This window comes from Geotrypetes seraphini, chromosome 9 (genome assembly GCF_902459505.1).
Source record: "Geotrypetes seraphini chromosome 9, aGeoSer1.1, whole genome shotgun sequence".
In the NCBI taxonomy this organism is placed as follows: domain Eukaryota; kingdom Metazoa; phylum Chordata; class Amphibia; order Gymnophiona; family Dermophiidae; genus Geotrypetes; species Geotrypetes seraphini.
In genome coordinates this window covers 184968163-184995382 of record NC_047092.1, presented here as the reverse complement: position 1 = coordinate 184995382, position 27220 = coordinate 184968163, and the positions used below count along the sequence as shown (strand labels likewise).

General features: G+C 45.3%; 1 protein-coding gene across 2 annotated transcripts in view; it reads right to left on the bottom strand.

Annotated features, from left to right (window-relative positions):
• Nucleotides 1-1379: 1379 nt before the first annotated feature.
• MASP1 (mannan binding lectin serine peptidase 1) overlaps nt 1380-27220 on the bottom strand; it is an 83250-nt gene continuing 57409 nt past the window's right edge. The window contains exons 11-16 of one of the 2 annotated variants that reach the window (XM_033957576.1): nt 14967-15101; nt 12763-12876; nt 10721-10906; nt 7077-7144; nt 3868-3967; nt 1380-2047 (exon numbers count right to left, since the gene is read on the bottom strand). In XM_033957576.1, the coding sequence (XP_033813467.1) occupies nt 1857-2047; nt 3868-3967; nt 7077-7144; nt 10721-10906; nt 12763-12876; nt 14967-15101 (794 nt within the window). In that variant the 3' untranslated portion in view covers nt 1380-1856. Of the gene's footprint in view, nt 2048-3867; nt 3968-7076; nt 7145-10720; nt 10907-12762; nt 12877-14966; nt 15102-19011; nt 22763-27220 lie in introns of those variants that run through there. The other variant, XM_033957574.1, reaches the window with a different exon arrangement.

Genomic DNA, 27220 nt, shown 5'->3' with positions numbered 1-27220 from the left:
CGGGGACAGGACTGACAGTGGGCCTGGAGGCAACAGCCCTGCACCTTTTTTTCGGTTTTGAGTGTTTTCCGAGGAAAGCAGTAGAGCAGGGGTGTCCAACCTTTGGGCTTCCCTGAGCCACATTGGCCAAAAAAAATGTTTCTTGGGTCGTGCAAATGCTGCAGCAAGACAGAGGAGGGAGCCAGCAAGATGGTAAACACCAGGAGGCAGCAGAGGAAAACACTGCATCGCCCTTGATCGGGGCAGCAGGTTGGACACCCCTGTAGTAGAGGAAATGGCAGTGGGTGGGTATCTATATGCACCAAAGCAGAGGCTTCAGATCAAATCCATGCATCCTGCCACCGAGTGTCACTGTTCGTCCGCTTTAAGATGAAATGAAACGGAGCGCCGTGCTCCACACATTGCCCACATGCAGAAGGAAGGGATCCTAGTGTGTTAACTAGGGCATCATTAAGGATTCCCCCTTCCTAAAATTATAACCTTCTACTTTTGACTTGAAGACTTTAGGGCACAGCTATAAATAATGAAAGCACTTTGCAAACTAAAAAAAACAACAACCCCAAAACAATTCAGCCAACTCCTCCAAAATAAAAAGAGGCTTCATCAGATGAACCTGGAGAAAAAGAGACTCTGGAAGAAGTGAAAACAGGATGTACCAGAGGAGGATCTATACAACTAATTTGCTCTGTTTAGCCAGGACTATTTGTGGTTTGCAGAGAAAAGAAAACCTCACAAGTGATAAATGAGATGAAATAGAGTCATGAAGGGTGTAAGGGATTAGGCTCATGAGAGCTTATAACAGGGGTGAACTGAGAGTGATCTGTGCCCTCAAGCAGTATGGGTCATGGGCTCCTAACCTCCTAAATTAGATGGAAGCAAGGGGAGATTGGACCCCTTAGTTCTTCGAGCCCTTGAGCCCAGCCCTCTTGTCCAACTGGTCAGTCCATCTCTGGCATGGAGTAGAACTTTAATACAAATAGGTAGCACTGACCATGGTCAGTGTCACTGAATATCCTTACAGACCACCTTGGCCCTAAGGACCGAATTCTAGAAATGGTGCTGAAATGTTGGTGCCCCAAAAAATGAATGCTAAGCGCTGTTCTATAAAGGGCGCTCTGATCCACGCCTAAAAGTTAAGTGTGAGGACTTACATAGGGTTACCCTATGGCTCCTGAAAAAGGAGGACGGATTGAGGCATCCGGGTTTTATTTCCATTGAAAGCAACGGAAGTAAAACCCAGAAGTCTCAGTCCGTCATCCTTTTAACTGGAGCCATATGGTAACCCTTGACTTACACCACCTGAACCCTGGTGTAAATCCTCGTGCCTAAATTAGGCGTGGATCAGGTGTATTTTGTAACAGTCTGCACAAATTTGGGGAACACCCATGACCTGGACGTGGCCACGCCCCCTTCTCAGATCCACACACATCTTTATAGAACAGCAATTCTGATTAATGCCAATAGCATTCGTGGCCCCTAGGAGTATTCTAACATGTTCCACTGGCAGCCTGACACCTAGTGGTAGCACAAGGAGGTGATCTACACAATCACATTTAGAAGCTGTCGTTTTTAAAACAAGGGCCTTAATGAATGTAGCTTCTTTGAGAGGCAGGGCCTGACAGTTTTAGCTGTCTCTCATCCCAGAGCTCATATTTCAGAGAATGCACTACATTTTTTTAAACACGCTGTCTCTGTTCCCATGGATTTGCAGGAAGTGCCCAGCCAAAGAAGGGTTACATATAGGCAGTTTGTCAAAATCTTTCTTTTTAAATGGACAAATGATGTCTTGTGGATTCCTGCAGCGCTGACTTTTGCCTGACATGTTGCATAACCCCCCCCCCCAGCAGAAGGGAGGGTTAATAATTCACACCAGTTGTAGCTTTGATCCAGGCTAAACTCTGCAGCACATTGGAATAAACCCCATATCGGTCAGCATCTCCACATCCGACTCCCCAGGAGACGATGCCAGCTAGGAACCAGTTTTTCCTCACGCCATTCAGCGTGACCAATGGACCTCCCGAGTCTCCAGAGCAAGCGTCCTTTCCTCCTGAGCAAAAAAACAAAATATAAACATGGGGAAAGAGCTCGGAATAGTGGACTGATTTCCCAAGTCTCTGTACACAATGTAGCGTCTTATTTTACTGAGATACATAAGAACATAAGACTAGTCTTACTGGGTCAGACAAATCTAGCCCAGAATCCCATCTCCATGGTGGCCAACCCAGGCCAAAACCCAAAGAGTAGCAGCATCCCATGCCACCAATCCAGGGCAAGCAGTGGCTTCCCCCATGTCTGTCTCAATAGCAGACTATGGACTTTTCCTCCAGGAACTTCTCCAAACCTGTTTTAAAACCAGCTATGTTAACTGCTCTTACCACAACCTCTGGCAACGCATTCCAGAGCTTAACTATTCCCTCCTATTTGTTTTAAAAGAATTTCCCTGTTACTTAATTGAGCGCTCCCTAGTCTTTGCAATTTGCAATAGATACCTTTCTCCCTCCTGATTTTTTCTTCTGCCATACCTGTGCTCCAGAGTTGGTGTCCATTTTAAATCATGCTTCTTAGAGGTAAAGCAGGGGGATTGGTCACATGGCTGGGTTTTCCTTCAATGGAAGTGAAACCCAGATATCTCAATCCAACCTCTTTTTCTGGAGCCATATGATGTCCCTAAATTAGGACAGTCTTTTGTCTGGACGCTACCATCAAATATCAGCAGTGCCCAGGTAATTGCCGACTCCACCCTGACCAGGTTTTCCATGGACTCCTCTGATTACGCGCTGCTGATAATGCAGGGCCAGTCCTTGCTTTCTTTGCATTAGCTTCTGGATCTTCTCTCCCAATGCATTATGGCAAGGGTAGGGAACTCCGGTCCTCGAGAGCCATATTCCAGTCGGGTTTTCAGGATTTCCCCAATGAACATGCATTGAAAGCAGTGCATGCAAATAGATCTCACGTATATTCATTGGGGAAATCCTGAAAACCCAACTGGAATACGGCTCTCGAGGACCGGAGTTCCCTACCCCTGCATTATGGTATCCACAGTTGTGATACGAAGGGGAGGAGAACTACAAATCCCAGAAGGCAGTGAGGGAAAATGCAAAACCCAGGACTGGCCACAATCTCCCTCTAGAAACAGGGTCACCGGACAAGCTATGTTACTTCCCTTTCCTCCACTATACTGAGAAAGATCAAGGAGGGGCTCCTGCAATGTCCCATGTAAACTCTTCCAGAGGCTGTTATAGGAGAAAGCACCCTTCAGGGATTCAAGAAAAGGTTGGATAAGTTCCTGCTGGAACAGAACATACACAGGTAAGGCTAGACTCAAATAGGGCACTGGTCTTTGACCTAAGGGCCACCGCGTGAGCGGACTGCTGGGCATGATGGACCACTGGTCTGACCCATCAGCGGCAAATCTTATATTCTTATGACTCTTACTTATTCACCAGTGCGGTAGGAAGGTTCTAGAGCAGTGTTTCTCACCTCATTTCTGGAGTAGCCCCTTGCCAGTCAGGTTTTCAGGATATCTTCAATGAACATGCATCAATTTGATTTGCATACACAGCCTCCATTTTATGCAAATTTCTTTCATCATATATATTATATAAACATATCATATATATCACATATACATATATAATATCCCGATTTTTGGGGGGGCTACAATTACTGGCAGTCTGAATATCACCTATATATTTAAAGTGCTGAAAATATAAAAAAATACTATCACAAGTGTTTGTCACGGTATCTACCATGTTATAACAGCCAGTGTTACAATACAAAAGTTTAGCGTGATAGAACTCATCCCAGCACACGCTTATACACTTACATCAAAGCCTGTAATTAATGTTCTTATCATCATTTAATTACCTTCTTTTTCTCCGGCACACAACATATCAGCTGTCACCTGCTTCCCCAAGTTAGCGTATGCCTGACTGCAGAGCTCGTGATCCACCACGGGGATTTCTGTCTGAAACACGATATGTTTTCAATTATATTTGCATTTAGGTAGAAAAAGCATGGCAATTAAAAAAACAAACCCAAAAAACTCTGTGGGCTATGTCTGGCCCAGAGACTGTACTTTGGGGGCCCCTGGTTTAAAGCGTAACAAATGATGATTTTTAATCAAGGAGAAGCAGTGTACCAAAAGCACCTTATAGCCACAGCGGGCCAGCAGCCATGACCATAAGAAGATGGTGTATCAGAGGTGAATGAGCCAGCTATAGGGCACTTGTTTTTTTTTCCTAGAAGCAGCAAGGAAGAAAAGGCCCTGCAGACAAGAAGAGGTTAAGGATGGGCTTGAGGAAGTTAAGAGCCTGTATTATAATAATAATACTAATATGAAGTCACATTTACTATTTCCAAAAATATTAGGGCTAGGGGGCATGCAATGAAGTTACTAAGTAATATATTTAAAACAAAATGGAAAATCTATTTCTTCATGCAATGTGTAATTAAGCTATGAAATTTGTTGCCAGAGAATGTGGTGAAAGCAGTTAGCTTAGCAGGGTTTAAAAAAGGTTTGCCTAATTTCCTAAACGAAAAATCTATAAGTCGAAATTAAGATGGACTTGTGGAAATTCACTGCTTATTGCTAGGATAAGCAGCATAAAATCTGTTTTATTCTTGTGGGTTGTGACTTGCCAGGTACTGGTGATACTGGTCTTAATGGACCTTCAGTCTATCCCAGTATGGCAACTCTTATGAAATAGTCAAAGTGTGATACAATAGAAAACAACAATAACATGACCACATTAAGTCAGAGCGGTGCAATAAGCATGCAGGAGAACAGCACAAGAGAGCGGAGCTGCTTTAACAGGGGGCACCGATTAGGCTAAGCTTACTTCTCCAGACTTCTGGCTCATTCAAGGTCCTAAAACCAGAGCCTTGAAGCAAGCCATAGGACGCACAGGTAACCAGTGGAGGTCTTCCAAGGCTGAACAAACTGGCTGCCTACAGCCTGTACCAGTAATCAATCTAGTGGCCAAATGGTGAGAAGCAGCTGTAAGAAATGAAGACTTCGGACTGAGAAATAACAGCTGCTCACATCAGCCCTGAAATATCAGGCGCTGAAAACATCTGCGCATGAAATGTGAATGCTGAAGCTGGAAAAAGGCAGCACCAGCTACTTCACGAAGGTGACCCTCTAGAGAAAATGGATCATCAGTCAGCCTCTCCACAGCACCAATATATTCCGTCAGGCACAGGAGACGGCTGAGGGGAGATAGGAGTGAAGTCTACAAAATCCGGAGTGGAGTAGAATGGGTACAAGTGGATCGATTTCTCACTCCGTCAAAAATGACAAAGACTAGGGGACACGCGATGAAGTTACAGGGAAATACTTTTAAAACCAATAGGAGGAAATATTTTTTCACTCAGAGAATAGTTAAGCTCTGGAACGCGTTGCCAGAGGTTGTGGTAAGAGCGGATAGTGTAGCTGGTATTAAGAAAGGTTTGGACAAGTTCCTGGAGGAAAAGTCCATAGTCTGTTATTGAGAAAGACATGGGGGAAGCCACTGCTTGCCTTGGATCGGTAGCATGGAATGTTGTTACTCTTTGGGGATTGCGCATGGAATGTTGCTACTCTTTTGGCCAGGTACTAGTGACCTGGATTGGCCACCATGAGAACAGGCTACTGGGATTGATGGACCATTGGTCTGACCCAAGTATAGGACAATTAAGCCATTGTATCATCACTGATGAGGCTGGCTCTTAGGCATTGGTGGAGAGGTATTATGACATCACAGTCTCAGCTCTGGAATGTTGCACTCTTTGGGGTTCTGGAATCTTGTTACTCTTTGGGGATTCCGCATGGAATGTTGCTATGATTTGGGAATTCTGAATGGAATGTTGCTACTCTTTGGGTTTTGGCCAGGTACTAGTGACCTGGATTGGCCACCATGAGAACAGGCTACTGGGATTGATGGACCATTGGTCTGACCCAGTAAGGCTATTCTCCTGGTCTTATGAGTTAATATTGACCCTTCCAATCCTGCCTGCAGACAGAACCTAGACTTTTTTTCAGCATTTTAGCAAAGCATTGTAGCAACCCTGCATTTATGAATCTGGATATTTATTTATAAAAAAATGTATATACCGCATACAACTATGCGGTTTGCAAATGACATAAAGAGAATCTTGTTTCCCTCCGATTGTCACGTGTAACAGACATAGCGAGACAACATTGTTAATCATCCCTGTTACAATAGGGATAGAGCACAAATTTGATCAGTTCAGAAGTATAAACAAGCTTTAAATCATACTTCGATGTCAGAAAAATTCTAGAAGGCGATTATCAACTGAAATATATCTTAGCATAAGAAGGCATTAGCAAACAATTGAGTTTTCAGTACCTGTTTTTGCTTATGTCAAGTAGTTGTGTTTACACATTTTGTTCTACTTGGGTTGGGTTTGTATCGTTACCAATAGAAAGGGAAACCTTATGATGCCCCCAAGAAGACCACAGGTGGGTGAAGGGAAAGGAAAGAAGCACCAATGGGGGTGAGGGGGGTCTAGTCCCCTCTCTTTCAAACCTCTTAGCTTCAGCAACGTAAGTGCTCGGCATTACAATGGCTGCGATGAAACAGCTGTGCTGAATCGTCCATGATCCATTTTGGGGCGACAGAGTGCTACATGCAAAAGCTCGCTACGAAGATGGAACCAAATGTGCAAATCTTTACGCACAAAGGTTCTGTGAAAAAAACAGGCTAACATTTTGGCAACTGAGTGTGGGGCTCATTTTCAAAGCACTTAAACTTACCCCCACCCCTTACTAAACCGCAATAGCGGTTATTAGTGCAGGGAGCCGCGCTGAATGCTCTGCGTTGCTCCCGACGCTCATAGGAACTCTAGGAGCCTTGAGAGCAGCAATTCAGCATGGCTCCCTGCGCTAATAACCGCTATTGTGGTTTAGTAAAAAAAAAGGGCGGGTGTTTACAAAATTTCATAGGTTACTAAGTGCTTTGAAAATATGCCTCTATATTTCCTGATGCTTTGCTCTATTTCTTTTGTCTGAATTCTCCTTGGGTGGGAATATGTTTCCATTTAGAATTAATGAAGAAAAGTCATGGAGAAATCACCTCGAGCAGGGCATCTGGGGATCTGCCTAGAAACTGCTTCCCCCATCCACTGACGACTACGTAGTCACCTGGAGGAGAGAAAAGCAGAAGAGCAAGCTCAGTGGAAGGAGGGCTTAGTCCAGCGGTCTCAAACTCGCGGCCCTCGGTATGTTTATCATAATCACAAAAGTAAACTAAAACAGTTTCTTGATCACATGTCCCTTTATTATTAAGACTTAGCCAAAAGGAGAGATCTATAAATTATAAAGAGTTTTATTGTCATTTCTTTTTTTCTGGGGCCCTCCAAGTACCTACAAATCCAAAAGGTGGCCCTGCAAAGGGTTGGAGTTGGAGATCACTGTCTTAGTCCTAGTTTTACCCCCATTTTATTTTAACTAAATCTAAAATTTTATTAGATGTTTCTAATTTTTAATATTGTAAACCGTCTAGATCAGTGATTCCCAACCCTGTCCTGGAGGAACACCAGGCCAATCGGGTTTTCAGGCTAGCCCTAATGAATATGCATGAGAGAGATTTGCATATGATGGAAGTGAGAGGCATGCAAATTTGCTTCATGCATATTCATTAGGGCTAGCCTGAAAACCCAATTGGCCTGGTGTTCCTCCAGGACAGGGTTGGGAACCACTGGTCTAGATACAGATTTACTCCAAAGTGTTGTCGGTAATCGATTCCTTGTCTTGGGCAAAGATGTTGTTACCTGAAAAAAGGATGGAGCATCCCCAGAAGGAGCTCAACAGACCTTGGGATAGGTGTGGACAAAGCATGGTGCAGAACCAGACAGAGTCCTGAAGCTTGAAAGATAGCATATAATAATAATAATTTTATTCTTGTATACCGCCATACCCAAAAAGTTCTAGGCGGTTCACATCCGTTAATTAAGGTCGGCGATGGCACACGGATTTACAAAATTTTAACAAAAATTACAGGCAATGAAGAGGGGGGCGTGGGGAACTCTTTAACTGAGATTTAGAAGAGGTAACGGTAAGACAGAAGGTAGGGTTGGAAGGTAGGCGATAACGAGAGAGAGACCAAGTGGGGGGAGGAGGGGGAGCAGAAGGAACAGGATGAGTGTGGGAAAGGGGAGAAGCGGGGGGCAAGGGGGATTAAAAGCCCTGTTCGCGGAAGAGGTGCGTTTTGAGAAGTTTTCTAAAACTAAGGTAAGAGGGGGCCTCGAGTATCATTTGGGAGAGCCAAGGGTTCAGCTTAGCCGCCTGGTAAGCAAAGCTTTTGTCGAGAAATCTTTTGAAATGACATAATTTTAGGGATGGGAAGACAAACAGCTGGATTCTGCCCATATAAGTATTATGGGCAGACTAGACGGGCCATTTGGCATTTATCTGCCCTCATGTTTCTATGAGTCATTACATAGGGCCTGTTGTACAAAGCTGCGCGGCAACAGCCCCGAAGCCCTTTAAATCTCTATGGGCTTCGGGGCCGTTACCGCACAGCAGCCGCTAGCGTGGCTTTGAAAAGCAGGCCCATAGTAAATGTTGGCAGATGAAGTCCAGTAAACTTATAGTGCAGGGGGAACCAAATCAGTGAAATATAAACAAAAGCTGGCACTTGTAAATCAAGAGTGTCCTTTCATAAAACTTCAATGCGTGTCCAAACTCATTCAATCGAATTAATTATTATAGCATCAGGGTAGCAGAAGAAGGCTAACAATTTGGTGTTAATCGGACCGCTACCCTGATGCAGGAGACAAAACACTGGCCGTGCCGGCAGTGGGTCCGGTGGAGCTCTCTTGCAAGTCACGTTTTCCTGTTTTAATTCAAGTTGAAAAAACTGTTCTGTCAAATGGGTAGCTCCGAGTGGTTCTGTTGAACAACTTTTCACAGTCCACCTCAAGGGATCTCCATACGCTTTTTTTTTTTTTTTTTTTTAATTTCAAATTTTCTTTTTATTAAGAAAAGAAGTATACAAAGAAGTAAACCACAATCCGAATACAAAGAACCAGGAACAAAGTAAAACACCAGACTAGAGGGTCTACCGCGTGGTTTCTGCGCGGAGACAAAAGATACTCAGCAAAAGCCAAGAAGAACCCACTCCATACGCTTTAATAATGAATTAGATTGAATGAGCGTGGACATGCAGGATGCACTAACCACTTGCATTTCAGTTTTATGAAAGGACGCTATTGATTTACAAGTTTGTGCCGGTTTGGCAGATAAAGACCTGCTGAATCCATCCAGTCCGTCCAAAAAGGTGGCCAGGATTGGGTCTGGCCCTCTGCACAGGTTCCACTTCTTCCTGGTTAAACACCGGTGTATTTATCTCTCCCTGCCAGTTTTGGGGCACCGACCATAGAAGTCTGCCTGGCGCCTGTTGTACATGCCAACCTCTGAAGCTGCCATCAAAGCTCACTCCAGCTATGAGGTCGTTTAAGCCTTGCTTTCATTGGATTCCATAGTCCATGAAATATTTCCCTGCACCAAGAATGATTCAGAAGTGGCAGTGAAGATAGGAGACAACACAGGAACAACTGGCTGCAGGGCCTCACTGAAACAGTCAGACAAGGGGTAAGAGTAAACCCAAAAAATGTGGTTTTTAATATATTCCAGTCTAGAGAAGCCTGTTGCACCACAGTCTAGTGTGTCAAGGCTTCTTCGAAGACCCAAAAGAAAGAGTCTTACTTGGAATGGCTCCTGGCCATGTCCTAAACACAATATTGCTGTTCTGAACGCAGATCATCACAAACTTGCCTTCAGCCTGGATGCACAATATCTGAACCTTTAGAGTAGCTACAGAAACTTCCCATCTTGATAGTCTTTCCCACTTAGACTCTGGAGGCATAAGCTTGAGATCTACTCTACTTCTTTGCAGCCCAGCTTAGAACATCCTGGGATAGGGTTACCAGAAGTCCAGGAAAACCCAGACATGCCCTCTTTTTAGAAGACTGTCTGGGCTCCCGGAAGGACTTTCCAAAACCCAGCATTTGTCCAGGTTTTGGAAAGCCCTGCCGAGCTCCAGCCGCATTTGGAAGGCCTCTGAGCCACACACATGCGCGCATGCTCCAGGCCCTCCAGAAGTGGCTGGAGCTTGTCCAGAAGAAGAGAGGAGGCTTTGTGGGGGCTGGGCTGGGGGGGGGGTGGAATTGGGTGGGGCTGGAGGCAGAAGTAGGCAGGGCAGGAGGCGGGGCTGGAGCAGAACAGGGCGGGGTCATGTGTCCAGGGTTTCCTGGAGAAAAATATGGTAACCCTATCCTGGGAGGATCTGTCTCTCTCTCCTTTGGAGACCTCTTTCTTTGGGGCTCTGTCCTGGAGCTCTCTTTTCTCAGGGCCTCCCCCGTTTCCTCTGCCCCAGGGCACTGAACCACCTCCCTTCCCCTCTGATAGTCTCTGACTCAGCAAGTTAGCATCATCTGTTATAAGGTGGCTTAACTGTAACATCAGTGAGAGTGTTTTTAGGGACACATTGCCACTATACCACTCCCTCATAAAGAGAGAAAACCAAAACGATTTCATTTAAATTCTTCTGCTACCAGGGGTAGGCAATTCCAGTCCTTTAGAGCCGGAGCCAGGTCAGGTTTTCAGGATATCCACAATGAATATGTATGAGATGGATTGAGACGCAAATCTATCTCATGCATGTGGCTCTCGAGGACTGGAATTGCCTACCCCTATGCTAGACCAAAGGTGAGGTACCTTTCTGTGGTGCAGTGTCAGGGAGGCAGACCGGCATCACATAGTCATTTAATGAAGCTCTTTCTGGCAGTTCCAATAGACCAACGTCAAACTGAAAAGTTGAGGCATTATAGAGAGGGTGAAGAACAATGGATTTGGCCTGGAAACTTTGTTCAGTATCATCTCTCTGCATCGTTCTGTGTTTTCCTAAAACAAAGAAGATAGATGGAATTTCTAGAAAATGGCATAATGTTATTGTCTTAGGAAAAAAAAAGTCTTTCTTTTGGTTTTGCAAAGAAACCTCGTGTCATGCATTCTGTGATCAGAGCTAGGGGTGATCCTAGGGATAAACTCTGCATGTTTTGAAAACCGAGTAAATGAGTCATCCATCCAATGATTTTTGCCAGACTTCAAGCTGGGACATAGCCATCTAATTGAAGACACAGAATTAACTTTCAGGAGGCAATTTTCAAAGGACGTGCATGTGTTTATCGGATGAAATGATCCCTCTTTTGTGTGAGGGACAGTGCCAAGGACAGGGTGGGCAAATATATGTACAGTCTCTTCCTCTTTAAACCACTCTGAACTGCTTGTGGTATTGCGATATACAAAATAAAGTTATTATTATTATTATTATTTAAGTATGCAGAGGCTTCAAATCCTTGCAAAGTCTTTATCCCACAAAATGTCCACTCTCAAAAGTACTTGAAGAACAGAATCCTGGTGGCGCCAGTGGGATTTTCAAATGTCCACTCCCAAAAGTACCTGAAGTGCAGAATCCCGGTGGCGCCAGTGGGATTTTCAAATGTCCACTCCCAAAAGTACATGAAGTACAGAATTCCGGTGGCAGCAGTGGGATTTTCAAATGTCCACTTGCAAAAGTACAGCATCCCGCTGACACCAGTGGGATTTTCAAATGTCCACTCTCAAAAGTACTTGAAGAACAGAATCCTGGTGGCGCCAGTGGGATTTTCAAATGTCCACTCCCAAAAGTACCTGAAGTGCAGAATCCCGGTGGCGCCAGTGGGATTTTCAAATGTCCACTCCCAAAAGTACATGAAGTACGGAATTCCGGTGGCAGCAGTGGGATTTTCAAATGTCCACTTGCAAAAGTACAGAATCCCGCTGACACCAGTGGGATTTTCAAATGTCCACTCTCAAAAGTACTTGAAGAACAGAATCCTGGTGGCGCCAGTGGGATTTTCAAATGTCCACTTGCAAAAGTACAGAATCCCGGTGGCACCAGCTGGCTATGGGATTTTCAAAGAGCAAAAGAGTTTCCCTTTGGAAATCAGCTTGAAGGCCCAGGTCTGCAATCATTACATGAAATAAAAAGATGCTCTTTGGTGATCATTAGAACTAACACTATGGGAAATGGGAAGGTTGGTAACATACTCTGTCCATGTGCTCTGCAACATGATCACACACGCCACTGCTGAAGTGGAGCCTTAGAGACCCTGGTGGAACCTATTGTGATATAACCCTTTGCAGCAACAGATATTGCTTCCCTAAGGCCTGCCAGCTGCACTCTCTTGTTTAATCTGGGCACTGTTGTCTGTAGCAAGATAACTCAGGGTTTTGGCGACAGGAGGAACATTCTGGTCTCTGCTCTGGAGCAAAGTCAGTCAAACTAATGAAGGGGGGTTCTGCTCTGAAGATGTAGCTCAGTCGTAGAAGATAAAACCAGACTCTAAGAAAGGGCCTTGTCTTTCTTCTCCCTAAAGGGAAGGGGTCCAGCAGAGAAACAACAACAACAAAAAAATGCAGTGTAGAGGGTGATGGCTTTCATTAGTCATCTACCCAGGAAGGTAAGAGGACTAGTGAGGAGAAGGCAAAGGTCAGGAGTAGAGCATAACATGAAATCACTTTACTTTGGTGCATATCTGTCTCTGGGGTCATCACCTAAGAACCTTCCAGTTCTTTTCTTCACAAATGAAAAGATTTAACATCATATGCAGGACTGGGGTTTCCCATGTTGTGTCTGTGGTGTATCTGGCCCGTAGAGATATTAACCAAAGCCTGCTGTTATTGGATGGTTGTGTATTATAATGACCAGAGCTTACCTAAAATTATTTTAAACACTGAAGAACGCAAGATATCAGCAGGGTGAAATACAGAGTCTTCTAAGGCCAGTTGTGGGTGAAGACAGTGGGCTGCTGTAACGATCCACTTGTTACCTAAAATAAAGACAAATGTAAGACCAAGTCAGTCTTTCTACCAGGGTGTGGTGTATTCCAGGGCCCTCGTTCTCAAGGGTCTTTGCCAGGAGCAGGAAGAGTAAGAGAAGCCACTCCTACCATCCTAGAGCACAAAGACATGGGATCTCCAAGCTATTTCTAGTTTGGAGTTAGCATTCCTGATCAACTAATATCAAGGCTATTATGGAAGAAGGAGAAATCATAGGTATTATGGCGCTGGTTAGGTACTGACAACCACTAGGGGAGGGGGTGAAGTTTCCGTTGTATTCTTTTGCCACAAGTCATTGAGACAGACCTAGAGGAAACCACTGCTTGTGCTGGGTCAGTAGCATGGAATGCTGCTACTGTTTGGGTTTCTGCCAGGTACTTGTGAAACAGGATACTGGGCTTGATGGACCTTCGGTCTTTCCAAGTATGGCAACTTTTATGTTCTTATGTGAGCTGAGTATAGGACAATCCAGCAATTGGTTGGCGGGTAGGAAGCAAAGGGTAGGAGTGAAGGGCCACTACTCGGACAGGAGGAGGGTCACGAGTGGTGTTACGCAGGGGTTGGTACTTGGACCGCAGCTGTTCAATGTATTTATAAATGATCTAGAAACAGGGATGAAATGCAAAGTAATAAAATTTGCAGACGACACCAAACTATTTAGTGGAGTTGGGACTAAAGAGGACTGTGAAGATTTACAAAGGGACCTGAAAAACTAGGAGAGTGGGCGACGAGATGGCAGATGAAGTTTAATGTAGAGAAATGTAAAGTCTTGCATGTAGGACACAGAAACCCGAAGTACAGCTATAGGATGGGAGGGCTGGAAATGGGTGAAAGTACCCAAGAAAAGGACTTGGGGGTATTAGTGGACAACACAATGAAGCCTTCGGCACAGTGCGCAGCAGCCGCTAAGAAGGCGAATAGAATGTTAGGTATAATCAAGAAAAGGATTACAACCAGAATGAAAGAAGTTATCCTGCCGCTGTATCGGGCGATGGTGCGCCCGCATCTGGAGTACTGCGTCCAATATTGGTCGCCGTACCTTAAGAAGGCGATACTCGAGAGGGTCCAGAAAAGAGCAACACGATTGATAAAAGGTATGGAAAACCTTTCATATGCTGAAAGATTAGAGAAACTGGGGCTCTTTTTTCCCTGGAAAAGCGGAGGCTTAGAGGGGACATGATAGAGACTTACAAGATCATGAAGGACATGGAGAAAGTGGAGAGGGACAGATTCTTCACATGTTCGAAAACTACAAGAACGAGAGGGCATTCGGAAAAATTAAGAGGGGACAGATTCAGAACCAGTGCTAGGAAGTTCTTCACCCAAAGGGTGGTGGACACCTGGAATGCGCTTCTAGAGGGTGTGATAGGACAGAGTACAGTTTTGGGGTTCAAGAAGGGATTAGATAATTTCCTGAAGGAAAAGGGGATAGAAGGGTATAGAGAGAGGATTACTATACAGGTCCTGGACCTGATGGGCCACCGTGTGAGCAGACTGCTGGGTGTGATGGGCCTCTGGTCTGACCCAGCAGAGGCACTGCTTATGTTCTTATTGTGGCATCACTGAGGAGGTTGGCTCTTCGGCATTGGTGGAATGAGGCATTATGACATCACAATCTCAGCTCTGGAATGTTGCTACTCTTTGGGTTTCTGTCAGATACTTGGAACCTGGGTTGGCCACTGCTGGAAACAGGATATTGGACTTGATGGACCTTCGGTCTAGCTATTCTTATGTTCTTATGCTATTTTAGCAGAGGGTCTCATTGCATAAAATGGGACCTTGTACTAAAATAGCTCAACTTGTGGTAAAATAACCCATCTTAAGGGTAGTCCTTGTTGATAAGGTCCCCTACTTAATCTAACTAAATAAGAGAGAATTAGAAGGGGAATAATGTTCTATCCAGCAACAAAACCCATTTTTGTTGGGTTGGATCCAGAGGGTCAGTCAGTGACTGGATTATTAGATATATCTGCCCCTCTCGTTCAGAGATGTGGGAGGAGGAGAGTAGAGCTAATTGCTATGGCTATGAATAGATTTGTGTTTACTTCTTCTGTGCATACTTTCAAATAGTGTGGCTTACCGATAAGTGATCCTCCGCAGAAGGGGCGTCCATTCTGAGACAGCATCGCAATCCATGGAGATATTCCTCTCTTTGCGAAACCTCCTCCAGCAATCCTAGCAAGGACACTTCGGGTGAACCGAGGGGTTCCACAAACTGCAACCACAGTGAGACAGTCAGCCACAGCAGCCACGTCATGCAAACCAAACCACAACTGTGCTGGGGGGGGGGGGGGGGGGGACCATACATAGTGATCTCCTGGGCAGCCAGAGCTGAGGCGGGTACACGAGCAGTTTGTAATACTTGTGGCTTACAAAACTCATCGTTCCTCTGCCCATTAAAGCAGAGCTCCCCTTATGATTAATGAATTGACTAAGATAATACTGGAGACACATCAGGCACAGGAAAATATCAGAAGGACTGGAGACCAGACTGGCTTTAAGATGATAAGTCTCTTTAATGGGCGCTCCAGTCTTTGACACCTAGATCCACGATAAATGAGGTAGAACGCAAAAGGCAAATTGTCCATTCGTATTAAGGTACATTTATCTTTCATAACACTTTCACAAAAAAGCATTAAAAAGCCTCCTTGAAGGAATCTCCCATACTTACAACTCTAACTTTTTTTTCACACGTATGGTAGGCTTGCTCTCTAGAATTAGGGATTAAAATCTCTCTGAACGATCACGTATCCTTTCTCCTGTCAGCTTAAATGTTATTATATGGGAATTTAATCACTGAGCCTCTGTTAATTTTGTTACGGGCTGGTGACAGGGTTTCTGTGCTCATAGTCCATCAGTGGTGGTAATATGTTCTGTTTTGGATGGTTTGGGTTTCCTTGAGTTCTGGACACTTGCTCTTTGTGAGTAGGTGGAGGATAAACCCCTGGGTGGGTAAATATCCCTCGATACAGCTGGAAATCACCAATGTTACTGCTGACCACCATGAACGTTATACTCAAAAATTCAATGTCAGGCCGTGCCTGGGATCTGACACTGGATTTCTGGGCAAACATAGCCAGTTGTGAAGAACCATGATCCTTTTATACTGTCCTTTTCTCAAACTACTTCAACTAAAACAATGAAGTTGACAGAGAAAGGAAACTAGAACTTTCAGGGATGCCTGTAAATAGATTCTATGTAGTTGAAATGGCCAACCTCCTTAAGAGGGATGTAAAAAGCGTATAGTGTATTTAGCTGCAATAGGAAGCCAAGTATTACATGTGGTATAAACATGTGCATATAAGTATGATGATGGATTATGGCATAACCATGCCGGTATTAATAACTGTGTATTTCAGTATTATAACACCTCCCAACTCCTTATGGTAACATCTCTACAGAAGCTAATGTATTATATCACCTTTACAGAAGCTCATGTATTGTAGCGCCTTTGCAGAGGCTCATGGAGACTGCTCTGAATCGACTCCCCAGTCATTAGTAGCGCTATTGAAGCTCTCAGTCATCATAATCCTCTTTTCTAAGGAGCTGGGGCTACTCCTATGGTGACACAGAGGCTTGGGGCATCTACTTCTGTGTCTTTGGTGACCTTACTCTTAACCTGAGATGCTCCAGCCTCAAAACTCCTAACCCCCTTCCATGTCTTCTCCATTCCTCAAACCCACTAGGGCTGTTTCCTTTCTCTGGGCTCAGTCGGCTTCTTGGAGACGTGGTCAACATCGATTCTAAACACAGAGCCATTTCTTTTCGGGAAACACAGGTTGCTCTCCTTTTGTCTTTTGGTCACCTTAGCCTTCAGGATCCTCTCTGGTCAGCCCAGGAACCTGGACCCTCTCCAAGAAGATTTTCTGAATAGGAAACTTCTGCCAGACACCTTAGTACATCTGCTCCTAATCTCAGGTTTCCTGGCCTGAAGAATCCACAATCTGGGGTTCCAGTAGCTCTGACCCTAAGCTTAGGCTGCTTCTTAAGATGGTTTTCCTTTGCCCCAGACCTCTCTCTGATGCTTGGGAGTCCATTTATACTACATCATGGAAGCTTAAACATTCAGACAGGGGTCCAGCGCCCCACCTTTCACAGGATCTTCTGGGCATGCTGGCTAGCATCTCATTATGCAAGGATGTTAATTAGCGTGTCCTTAGCAGAAATGTAAACACCAATTATATCGGAATGCTTTAAGTTTCTTAGGCTGTTCTGTTTTACATATCCTGTCTCAAGCTGCCTCTTGGCACCAACATCTTTGCTCAATAATCTCCGGATATGCCTTTAAGATTCCACTCAACATGTTTTAAACAGAGGCAAAGTTTATTCTTCCAATTTATTATCACAGTTCCGAGGGCCAGTGAGAGTCACCCGTGAAGCGATTCAGCGGTTTGCCAGAGTTTCTCCTCCCACTGCCAGATGTGTGAGGTCAAAGGGCAGCATGAGGACCTCGTGTGGCAGGGGGGGGGGGGGGGGCTTCAGGCATCACAGATGAGGAAAGGCTTGTCTTTAACCCTTTCAGGACCATAAGGATCGTAGGCCAATTTTTGTGGTTTTGACGACATTTTTATGGTAAAAAGGGCTTGCAGATGCCAAAAAATTGATTTTTTTTGTGAAATATCATTATTTTTATTTAAAAAAATCACACTTCTGGCTTATGGACAGTGTGGCAAGTGAATCTTCTCGTCAATCTGGCAACGGCGCTAATGAATGAATGTCGGAACCAGTTTGTTTACATAAAGGCAGTATCCTATGGAATCCGTACATATCAAATTTAGAACTGTAGACTATCCCAATCAAAATTTATAGGATTTTAAAGTTATGGGACAAATATGTCCCTTGGTCCTGAAAGGGTTATCAATCGGGCTATAGTTATTTCCTCACTTTCAGGTTAGCAGTAACCAAAAGCACGGCAGGGTTTAAGATTGCCTAATTGGGAGAGGTGCTTGGGGCTAAGAGAGGGAAGGGTTGTAACGAGAAGATATGGGGGAGGGGGGATGTTGGCTTAATTCTGGAACCTGATATGCTGAATTAGGCAGGATAATAGGGGGCCTGACCGTGAAAACAACAGTTCACACAAGCTCCAGTACAAGGAGGCAAAGTGAACGAACATGAAATGGCAGCAGTTTCCATCGGCTTATCGCTGCAGGTTGCAAGAATGAATATCTGGCCTTGATCCTGCTATAGGAGGGAATTATGAAGGGATTAGAGGGGAAAAGGATTTGCTATACTGCCTTTTTGTGATTACAATCAAAACAATACAGGTACGTATTTTGAACATGGGGCAAAGGAGGGTCAAGTGACTGGCCCAGGGGGCTCTGGTGGGAATTGAATCCACTTTCCCTGGTTCTCAGGCTGCTGCGTTTTAACCATTAGGCTACTCCTCCATTACAAGGCTGGTGTTCAATAAAGTAGAAGTATTCCAGGCCACCGATCCAGGGCAAGCAGTGGCTTCTCCCATGTCTGTCTCAACAGCAGTCTATGGACTTTTCCTCCAGGAACTTGTCCAACCCCTTTTTAAAACCAGCTACATTTTAACCGCTCTGACGTTTAAGTTTAAGTTTATTAGGATTTTATATACCGCCTATCAAGGTTTTCTAAGCGGTTTTACAATCAGGTACTCAAGCATTTTCCCTATCTGTCCCAGCGGGCTCACAATCTCTCTAACGTACCTGGGGCTCTGGAGGATTAAGTGACTTGCCCAGGGTCACAAGGAGCAGTGTGGGGTTTGAACCCACAACCCCAGGGTGCTGAGGCTGTAGCTTCAACCACCGCGCCACACACTCCTCCTGACCACATCCTCTGGCAATGCGTTCTAGAGCATGACTATTCTCTGAGTGATCCTCCTATTGTTTTTGAAAGTATTGCTCTGTAACTTCATCCAGTGTCCCTTGTCTTTGTAAATCTTGATGCAGTAAAAAAATCAATCCACTTGAACCTATTCTACTCCACTTAGTAACTCACTTTAATATTCAAATTTATATTCCCTGATTTCAATTATCACCATTGTACAGGACAGATTGCACTAGATTAATATATAAATGTTGCTCCTTCATCTTAGCACCTTCCCTTATCATCCGATGGAAAGATATTCCATAATCACTACAGGTACATACAAGGGCTTTTATTGGCATTTATATCCATGCTTGTGCTTTAGATTTCTAACATAAAAGAATTAACGTATCCTTTTTCCTCCAATAAGGCAGGAAACATATCAGGCTTAATTAGCAAAGATTATACATTTTGTTACAAGAAACTGCAAAACCGAGTATAAAAATGACATAATATAGTTGTAAATACAGTTATTCTACTATAGATAAAAAATAATTTCTATAAATACAAATCACATCCTTGGTGTATAGAAAGAAAGAGGGAGGTTTGCTTTTCTCCCAGCACCCTCATGATCCTCTCTCTCCCCCTTTACCTTGTATTTTCCCTGTTCATATTCATGTACAATCCTTTTTCATTCCTATCCTCCGCAACCCTCTCTCACCTTGCTCCCTACTTACTGGTGGGATCCATTTCTCCACCATTATTCTTTCTTCCTTCCTACTGTCAACAGGGGGCAGCAGCATTCCATGTTTTTCAGCCTCACTCTACACCTAGGATGCCAGCAAGTCCTGCTTTGAAACTGGGGTGCGAAGCCAGCCAATGGAGGGGTCAGGCAGTGGTCCTTAGGCAATGGTCCTTAGGACACACCAAGCCAGTCTGCTTTTAGAGATACCCACAATGAAATATGCATGATATACATTTGCGAACCCTGCATCTCGTGCATATTCCTTGTGAGTATCCCGAAAACCTGACTGGCTGGGTGGGTCCCAAGGACTGTGTTAAGGACCCCTGCTCTAAAGAGATTTTCTGCACCTCCTGGTTGAAGAAGCTGGAGAACGCTATATTGGTGAGGCTGTAGTGACAAAGGAGTTGAAACCAGGAAGAGGAAGTCAACCTAGGTGGGGAAATACCTAGGCTTACTATACGGCTCCAGAAAAAGGAGGACGAATTAAGACATCCAGAATTTAGTTCCACCATACGGCTCCAGAAAAAGGAGAATGGAAGTAAAACCCAGAATTCATCCTCTTTATTTATCCCCCCTCATCTCTTTAGTCCTCCCCTGCCTTGTCCCCTTTCTCTCCTTTCACTGTATGTCGCCTACAGCCTGTTTGTGTGACACACAAATGGAAGATTCGATTCGATTACTTCCATTGCTTTCAATGGAAGTAAAACCTGGATATCTCAATCCGTCTTCCTTTTTCTGGAGTCATATGTTAACCCTAGAAGTACCCCATAATGCTCCCAGGTCTGCTGGGGTCACCCAGTCCGGTATGACCAATCTCTTCACTCAATTTTTCATCCTCCTTGGATCTACTATGGCAAGGCTACTCAGTTCCATTCCTTGTGCTCCACAAGCATGCAGGCCAGGCTTTCTGGATATCCACAATGAATATTCATGAGAGAGATTTGCATGCGCTGCCTCCTTGGTATGCAAATCTCTCTTATGCATATTTATTGTGGAAATCCCCAAAACTTAGCTTGCCCGTTGACCTTGAGCACTGGAATTGAGCAGCCCCGCACGATGGGTTAATTGGGTGCTACCCAGCCTGTTTAATTAGCGGATACCTCTCACAACTCACCCCGTTCCATCTTCCAGGTCCTGCTCTTTAATTCATGCCAGACCAAAAAAAGAAAACCCTAAATTGATCCCTCTTAGTCTGTAACAAACTAAAAGGCCAGTCTGATCGTTCACTTTCTGTTCTGTTCATGCTTGTGCAACCAGTGGCTTAGCGAGAGTGAGAGGCGCCTGGGGCGGCGGCGCTGCCTCCCCCGCTCCTACCTGCCACACGCGCACCCCTTCCCCTTCCCCCACACCTACAGTTGACGTGGTGGCTTGTGGCGGTCAACAATGTGCTCCTTGTGACCCCTGGAAGTGATATCAGCGGGAGAGCCGACGGGGTCGCAAAGAGTATGTTGCTGACCGCCACGAATGACTTCAACTAGAGGTATGGGGGAAGGGAAGGGGGTGTCCGTGTGGAATGGAGGAATGGGAACAGGCGGGGGAGGGGTGGAGAGGGGTTTTGGAAAGCCGACTGGACCCCCGGACATGCCCTCAAAAGGAGGACATGTCTGGTAACCCTACACTTGGGGAAGCTGAATACAGACAGATGTCAAGGGACCATGGATAGGGTGGGGAGACGGAGTGTCCTCGGGATTCCCCATTTCATATAGGAACTGCACATCTGTAGCGCTAAAGGTAGACATTAGTATTTACAGCTGTACTAAGACACATATAAGTGCCTGATGTAAGAAGTAGCTGTAAATTTTGACATCTCGCCTCACCCACAATTATCCTATGATATCTGCCTCCCCCCATGATCAGTCCCCAAATATCAGATCCCCTGCTTTCCCAGTAGCCACATTGTTGCCAGCCCCCCAATTCTTCCCTCATATATAGAAGCCTAACCCTGAGTGGTACTATAGTGTTAAAGTCATGGCGGCCATTTTGGAAGCTCCAGTCATTAAGATGGACATCAGTGGACATTAGACACCAGGGACCCAATGTAAGCCTAGAGAGAGGGTCAGATAAGAGTGCTGCATTTGCCACTTTAGACATTCTGGAGGTGTTTAGCTATTAAAGGGATGGTACCACATGTTGGGAGGATTGCCACGGGGAGGGACAAGCATCAGGAGGAGTGCTATCGGTGGAGGGGGGGGGGAGGTTGTGAACTTTGGGGGAGCTGATATTGGTGGGGGGGGGGGGGGGTGAATGCCTTGTGAGGGCTGCTATTGCTACTGGGGCTCTTTACAGAAGAATCAGCGATTTTGAAAGCCACTCCTGTTTTTGTGTTTTCCCTATGCGTAGCTTTCCCGAAAATCGCTGCTTCTTCTGTAAATGGAGGGACATTGCCAGGCAATATGCAATTGTAACAGGTCTAGATACAAGTAGATTAAGGCACTTTGAAAACTGGAGTGTGTCCGTATTAATGCTGGAGTCATCTGTACTTAGCTCTGCTGTTCGGGCTGTTCAGGACTGCAGCCTCTCAGATAGCCAGTCCACATAATTGGAGACTTTGGTATAAACACCATACACCTGTTTGCTTCCACATTCTTCTGGGCCACCCCATGAGACTAACCCCTGAGTCACCCATCTTTTTGTATCAGGATCCTGAATGACAAAAGCACCTCCGCTGTCCCCTAAGCACGTGTCCTTCCCCCCTTCATAATAGCCAGCACAGAACATGTTTTCGGTCACACTGTAGTTCCCCGAACGGGACTCGTAACTTGTCTTGCACTCGGCATGATGTACCACTGGTAACTTTACATATTGGAGAATGTCCGAAAGTGTTCTCATGCCGGTGCTGACCGCATCATCTGCAGTGATATTGGGATTGGAGATGCCCCAGCCTGCCACGAGGCCGAGAGTGTTGGGGGGAGGACCTCCTAGCTTATGTGCAGACTGAGGGAGACAAACTGGCATTATGTGTTCAGTCATGACCACTTTCTCCTTCAGCTTAACAAGGGCAATGTCATGGTTGTATGTCTTTGGATCGAAATTGTCGTGCAAGATAATCTTCTCCACCGACCTGTTCACAGCATCCATCTTGCTCCGGACGTCATGCAGCCCCAGGTACACGGTGACATGATCCTTGGAGACTGGTGTGAGAGTGTTGTCTCGGCGTTGGGATCGTAGATTATGGGCGGCTGTCAGAACCCAAGATTCAGAGAGGAGGGCCCCACTGCCGAACCACTTGTCATCAGGGACCCTGGACATATCTTCCACCACAATGAGAACCTGCCAGGGGAAGAAGCCAGGCTCTGCGGTTCGCCCTCCGATAATACGTTTAATTATTCCAGGCAAAGAGCGGATTGGTTGTCCACACACTGGCAGGAAAAACAGAAAAGTCATAGGGAAAAAATTAAACACTAGTGTTCCAACTCTAACAGTGGAAGCATGACTGAAACTGTGGCTCACAGCTGTAGATGGTGCCAGTGGAAGTGTGCAACCTTCTGGTTTCTACTGGAGGGATGGTTTTCTATGGGCAGAATTACCATTTCTTGGGCCACAAAAATCCAGACACGTGGCCCCACCCAGTTCCAGCTTTGACCCTGCCCCAGTCCCTCCTGGTTCAGCCTCTAGCCCCGGCCCCACAAATCTTCTCTCTTCTTCCCCGACAAGTTCCGGCTGCGTCTGGAGGGCCTGAATCATGCGTGGATGTATGTGACATCATCCGTGCATGCTCAGATGCCCTCCAGATGTGGCCTGAGATCGTCAGGATCTTTCCAAAACTCGGACAAATGCTGGATTTTGGAAAGTCCATCCAGGAGCCTGGACATTCCTCTAAAAAGAGGACATATCCGGATTTTCCCGGACATCTGGTAATCCTATCTATGGACAACGGTAATTTGAATAAATTTTGAAGGGTGTCCAGCATAGGCACCATGTATAGAATCGGGGGGAAAGAGGTTAAGTGGAGGAGTGTCCTTGAGGAGTGATAGACTGAGAGCCAGAAACTCAGGGTTCAAATCCTGTTTTTCCCACTGATGATCCGTGTTACTTTGGGAATTCATTTCACTTTCATTAACCTCCAGAATATCTTTGATTGCAAGCTCTACCGGGCCTGGTCAAGGATCTACCAACATGTCTACACGAGTGCCCTTAAGTTTAGATTTGGAACAGATGAAGAATAAAATCCAAAAGCAATCTCCTAAAAAATGGCTGCTGATCACATGTCAGTCATGCAACAGCAATGAAGAGAGTGCAGTGCAGTGGTTAAAGCTACAGCCTCAGCACCCTGGGGTTGTGGGTTCAAACCCATGTTGCTCCTTATGACCCTGGGGAAGTCATTTAATCCCCCCATTGCCCCCGGTACATTAGATAAATTGTGAGCCCGCTGGGACAGATAGAGACATTTAAATACCTACTTGGCGTAAATGCGCATGAGTCGAGTCTCTTTCATTTGAAAAGAAGCTCTGGAATGAGAGGGTATAGGATGAAGTTAAGAGGTGATCGAAGGAAATCCTCTTTTACAGAAAGGGTGGTAGATGCATGGAACAGTCTCCAGGAAGAGATGGTGGAGACAGACCGTGTCTGAATTCAAGAAGGCCTGGGATAGTCACTTGGGATCTCTTAGAGAGAGGAAGAGATAATGGTTACTGAGGATGGGCAGACTGGATGGGTCATTTGGCCTTTATCTGCCATCATGTTTCTATAACCATAAAGTTCTATGACCTCACAATGCAGGTGTAAAGAGCCTTAGCCTATAGGAAGAGGAGATGCAAATGTTAAGAGCCTTAGCCAATAGGGAGAGGAGGAGATAGTGAATGCTGCGGATGGACCATTTGCCCTTTTTCTGCCATCATGGTTCTATAACCATAAAGCTCTATGTCCTCACAATGCAGGTGTAAAGAGCCTTAGCCAATAGGGAGAGCAGATGCAAATGTTAACAGCCTTAGCCAATAGGGAGAGGAAGAGATAATGGTTACTGCGGATGGGCAGACTGGATGGGCCATTTGGCCTTCATCTGCCATCATGTTTCTTTGACAGACAGGGAAAAATGCGACGTGATGATGTCACACATATGCACACTTGTGTGTGATGTCATCATGTCACATCCATACATGCACAGAAACCCTCTAAACGCTGTCTCAAAGAGATGAGGTTTGTGTGGGGTTGGGGACCGGAACAGGGCGGGGCTGTGGGTGTAACGGGGCAGGGCCAGGTAACCTCTTTTTTTGAAGAAAAAAATCTGGTAACCCTATGTGTGGTGAGAATTGAGAGAACTCTTGTAGCCCTGTAAAGTCACATCGTGATAAATACCAGTTCACAAGCCAGAGAATGAAAAATCCTGAATGTGCGAATGACCCCCCCAGCTGCAAAACAGACGCTACTTAACCCGTAATTAGTGGCAGAAGAATGTGTTGTGTTTCAGAGCTTCTCATCAGTGGCTGAGCACAGAGGGCCTTAATGAGTCCTTTCAGAGAATTAGGATTAAGTGAACAGGAAAAGACAGAAAACGTCTTCATTATTTTGTTGGCTGCATTGCGGACTCTTCCGCCTGATGCTTTTTCGGGAGCCTAAACCGGCTAGCTCAGCACTGGGAGATGTATCCAATTACTCTCTTCTGTTTATCTCACGCAGTTAACGAATGATGGGGGGAGAAGGGGGTTCAGGAGCTCAAGAAGTGCTTAGAAAACTTGAGACTGTTGAAATGGGATGTACAGGATAAGGCATGACGAACGCTGTAGGGGCAGTTCGATAAAAAGTCGCCATAATTTAGCCGTCAACATGCAGGGTGCTGAGCACAAATTTTTAAAAGGCATCTAGGCGTCCAGATTCCATCCCAGAATGCCAGCATATGCTGGCATTTATGTCCTGAAATTTAGGTGAATCCTTACACCATATCTATGGGAAGCTGGTTTTAAGAAAGGTTTGGACAAGTTCCTGGAGGAAAAGTCCATAGTCTATCATTGAGAAAGACATGGGGATAGCCACTGCTTGCCCTGGATCAGTAGCACAGAATGTTGCTACTCTTTGGGGTTCCAGAATCTTGTTTACGCTGAAATAATGGAATGTTGCTACTCTTTGGGGATTCCGCATGGAATGTTGCACTCTTTGGGGTTCCAGAATCTTGCATAGTCTGAGATAATAGAATGTTGCTACTCCTTGGGTTTTGGCCAGGTTCTAGGGACCTGGATTGGCCACCGTGAGAATGGGCTACTGGTCTTGATGGACCATTGGTCTGATCCTGTATGGCTATTCTTATGTTCTTACATGAGCCAAGTATAAGACAATTAAGCCATTGTAACATCACTGATGAGGTTGGCTCTGAGGCACTGTGGAATGAGGCATTATGACATCATAATCTAAGCTGTGGAATGTTGCTACTCTTTGGGGTTCTGGAATCTTGCTTATTCTGAGATAATGGAATGTTGCTACTCTTTTTTGGATTCTGCATGGAATGTTGCTACTCTTTGGGGTTCCGGAATCTTCCTATTCTTTGAGATGCTGGAATGTTGCTACTCCTTGGGTTTTGGCCAGGCACTAGGGACCTGGATTGGCCACCGTGAGAACGGGCTACTGGGCTTGATGGACCATTGGTCTGACCACATAAGGCGATCCTTAGGTTCTTAAGCGTGAATGCGCGTACCATTGTTGTTTCTAGTGCATATTTTGCATTGTACATCACCTTGCTATAGTTTTAGGAAAGGCGGTGTATTAAACCCTGTAAACCAGAAGCCACAAATGATATTATGGCATAATCCAGTGTTTCCCAAGTCAGTCCTGGAGTACCCCCTTGCCAGTCTGGTTTTCAGGATATCCACAATGAATATACATGAGGCAACGTACGCAAATCAGTCTCATCCTTATTCATTGTGATTATCCTAAAAACCAGACTAGCAAGGGGGTACTCCAGGACAGACTTTGGAAACACTGGTATAACCTACGCATATAAATGTTTGAGATACTTTGAGCATCTCGCATTTACGTGAAAGAACAGAGCTGATAATGAGTCAATGGGTCATGTGTGTCATGGGTCAGTGGCCATAAAATTACACAGTATTTATTTACCTGCTTCCTTGAGTTTGCCTTGTTCTCTGGAGGTCAGTGCCCTGATGTTTTCTGTAGTGGGTGCCTGTGGCTTCACTCTTCCACAAAGCCCATTGGGCTGCAACGGGGGAGTGAAGGGTGCGGCTGCTGCCGTAGCTGGAGGCCTGAGTTCTGCTGCCTGCGGCCACGGGGAGATAATTAACCACAAAGCTGCGAAGCTGCCACGGGAAATGCCGGCACAATTTGGCTGCATCCACGTGGAGAAAGAGAACCATGACGAGATGACTGAGCAGATGCAGTCCAACCACGACCCCCAGTAAAAGCAAAACACCAATTTTGTGCCCTGGTGGCTGAGGCTGAGGATGGCTGAGTGCAGCTGGCCAGGACTTGAGTGACTGCGGGTAGGAATCCGATAGGCAGTCTGAGCCGAGATTGGGTGGGCCTGGGCAGGTTGGCCTTATGTGTAAGAGCAGTGAAATACTACTTAAGATATCTATTAATGACTGTAAACCATCTTAATCATGGACATAAGACAGTTTGCATAATGCAATTCAAAATGGTTCTGTTGGAAAACGTTCAGATAGCTTGAAACTGCAAATAAGAACTTAAGAATAGCCTTACTGTATCAGACCCATGGTCCATCAAGCCCAGTAGCCCGTTCTAACGGTGGCCAATCCAGGTCCCTAGTACCTGGCCAAAACCCAAGGAGTAGCAACATTCCATTATCTCAGAGTAAGCAAGATTTCGGAACCCCAAAGAGTAGCAACATTCCATGCGGAATCCCCAAAGAG